The sequence below is a fragment of the Nicotiana tomentosiformis genome, chromosome 7 (assembly GCF_000390325.3).
Source record: "Nicotiana tomentosiformis chromosome 7, ASM39032v3, whole genome shotgun sequence".
Taxonomy (NCBI): domain Eukaryota; kingdom Viridiplantae; phylum Streptophyta; class Magnoliopsida; order Solanales; family Solanaceae; genus Nicotiana; species Nicotiana tomentosiformis.
In genome coordinates, this window is record NC_090818.1 from 72,661,159 (window position 1) to 72,664,041 (window position 2,883).

At 42.8% G+C, this 2,883-nt stretch overlaps 1 protein-coding gene across 1 annotated transcript; it reads left to right on the top strand.

Annotated features, from left to right (window-relative positions):
- Window positions 1-1,049: 1,049 nt before the first annotated feature.
- LOC138895797 (uncharacterized) lies at window positions 1,050-1,749 on the top strand. Its single transcript, XM_070180529.1, has 2 exons — window positions 1,050-1,312; window positions 1,431-1,749. Exons 1-2 carry the CDS (start codon window positions 1,050-1,052, stop codon window positions 1,747-1,749), a joined length of 582 nt encoding a protein of 193 aa, XP_070036630.1.
- The last annotated feature ends 1,134 nt before the right edge of the window (window positions 1,750-2,883 follow it).

A 2,883-nucleotide genomic window follows, 5' to 3' on the forward strand; every position in this document is an offset into this window, starting at 1 on the left:
TTCTAGGTCATGTGGGGTTTTACCACCGATTCATCAAGGACTTTTCTAAGGTGGTAAAACCCTTGTGCAAACTCTTGGAGAAAGATGCCAAGTTCCTTTTCAATGAAGATTGTATGAAGGCATTTGATCTACTCAAGTATAAGTTGACTACCACTCCTATTATCACTACGCCAAATTGGAGCTTACCATTTGAGCTTATGTGTGATGCAAGAGATGTGGTGGTTAGTGCGGTATTGGGGCAACGAATTAATAAGATCTTTCATCCGGTCTACTATGCTAGTAAGACCATGAACGAGGCCCAAGTTTACTATACGATGACCGAGAAAGAACTCTTAGCCATTGTCTTTGCTATGTAGAAGTTCTATCCGTACCTAATGGGTACAAAGGTGATTGTTCACACCAACCATGCGGCACTTCGTTATTTGATGAGTAAAAAAGACTCTACGGCAAGGTTGATGCGCTGGGTGCTTCTATTGCAAGAGTTTAATCTATAGATTCAAGACCGACAGGGTAGTGAGAACCAAGTGGCGGACCACTTGTCACGATTGGAGGAGGATGGGAGGCCACACGATGGCCTTGAGATCAATGATTCATTTCTTGACGAACAACTCCTTTCCATTTCTATGACTAGGATGCCATGGTTTGCCGAGGTGTCCAACTATCTTGTGAGTGGCATTGTTCCGAATGAGCTCTCCTCAAACCAAAGGAAGAAGCTCAAACGGAACTGCCTGGACTACTATTGGGATGAGCCATATCTCTTCACAATTTGCACTGATGGTGTTATCCGGAGATGTGTTCCAGAAAAAGAGCAATTGGGTATTCTTGAAGCTTTCCATTCTTCGCCCTGTGGTGGTCACCATGGTGGGGCGAGAACTGCTACAAAGGTCCTAAACTGTGGATTCTATTGGCCTACCTTTTACAAATATGCTAGCGAGCTCGTTAAGCGTTGTGATGATTGCCAAAGGGCCGATGAGATCTCCAAGAAAAATGAGATGCCTCTCACCACCATCCTCGAGATTGATATTTTCGATGTGTAGGGCATCGACTTTATGGGTCCATTTCTGAGCTCGTGTGGGAATACCTATATTCTTGTTGCTATCCATTACATTTCCAAATGGGTTGAAGCTGTGGCTTTGCCCAGCAATGAAGCATGGAGTGTGGTGGTTTTCTTGAAGAAAAACATATTCACAAGGTTCGCCCCCCAAGGGCCATCATTAGTGATGGGGTTTCACATTTTTGAGACAAAGCCTTTAACAATTTACTCTCCAAGTATGGCGTCATTCACAAGGTGTCAACCCCGTATCACCCCCAGGCAAGTGGACAGGTTGAAGTCTCCAACAGGGAGATCAAGAGTATTCTATCCAGGACTGTCCATTCAAATCAGACTGATTGGTCAAGGAAACTTGACGATACTCTCTTTGTGCCTATAGAACAGCTTATAAGACTCCAATTGGTATGTATCCGTATCGGTTGGTGTTTGGGAAAGCATGTCACCTTCCGGTGGAATTAGAGCATAAGGCCATTTGGGCGTTGAAGAAATTGAACCTTGATTGGGATGTAGCTGCCAATTTTTGGGTGGAGCAATTGAATAAACTTGATGAGTTCCGGTTCCATGCTTACTCCAGTTCGTCCTTATATCAGGACAAGATGAAGTACCTATATGATAAGTATATCCGAAACAGAGAATTCAAAGAAGGAGACCTTTTTTTTATTCAACTCTCAGTTATGGATGTTTCCGGGAAAGGTTAAATCAAAATGGAGTGGTCCTTTTGAAGTGGTACTTGTAACTCCTTTCGGTGCTCTTGATTTAAAAAATAAGAATGGTGAGATCTTTAGAATCAATGGGCACCGGGTGAAACACTACCTTGGTAAGGTTGATGATGGCCACGTTGTGGCATTGCCCCATTTCAAATGAATGATGGTAACATGCGTCATGCCGCGACATTAAATCAGGCGCTTGTTAGGAGTCAACCCATGTGTTTTTATTTCTTTTGATTTTCTTGTTAGATTAGGCATTATTTTGGACTAACTGATTGTGAAGTGTATGTACGAATTGGGTGTGCAGTGCCAAAAATTGACAAGACAAAAATTGGCCAAGTGGTGAAATTGTGCGGACCGTGCCAGAATTATGCGGACCGCACAAGCCCTTCGTGGCCGCACAATTCTATGTGCGGTCGCACAGCTGAAAGATGGAAAATTCTAACTCTCTGAAGTTTGGCCTGACAAAATCCCTAAAGGATTCGCGGCCGCGATCAAAATTTTGCGGACCGCACAGATTGTGTGGCCGTAGCCATTTTTATGCGGACCGCGTCACTGAATCAGCTGCTGAGTTAGAAAAGGTAAAGAGTGCGGACCGCACCAAAATTGTGCGGCCACACTCAGGTAAGTCGGTGGGCCAACATGGTCAAAGTATAAATAGGACTTTTTAAGACTATTCACACTTTACACACTCTGACCTTTCAAGCTAGACTATAGCACAGTGCACTCTTTCTTGTGTTCAATCTCATCCCATATTCATCAAGTGTTGATTTCCTACTACATTTCATTACTGGTATGTTGATTTCAATGAATTAATTTCATCTTTTTCTTTTGTTTTCTCTTTATTTTAGTTTTCTTTTTATCTTCGGTTAGATTCATGCCAAAAATGTCAAATTAATGCTTAATTCTTTCTTAGAAGCATGTGGGTAGTGTTTGAATGCATAATGGGGGCTGGAGGTAGTAGCTTTTATTTTGTAATTGCCACAGATCATGCCTAATTAGTAAAAACCCTAGTATTAATCGTACTTCAGTTCCCCTCTGATTTGAATTTCGCGGCACCACGCATGTTTGTGCGGTCCGCGCTAGGGTATGTGACCCCATACAAAATTTTACGGTCCGCGATAC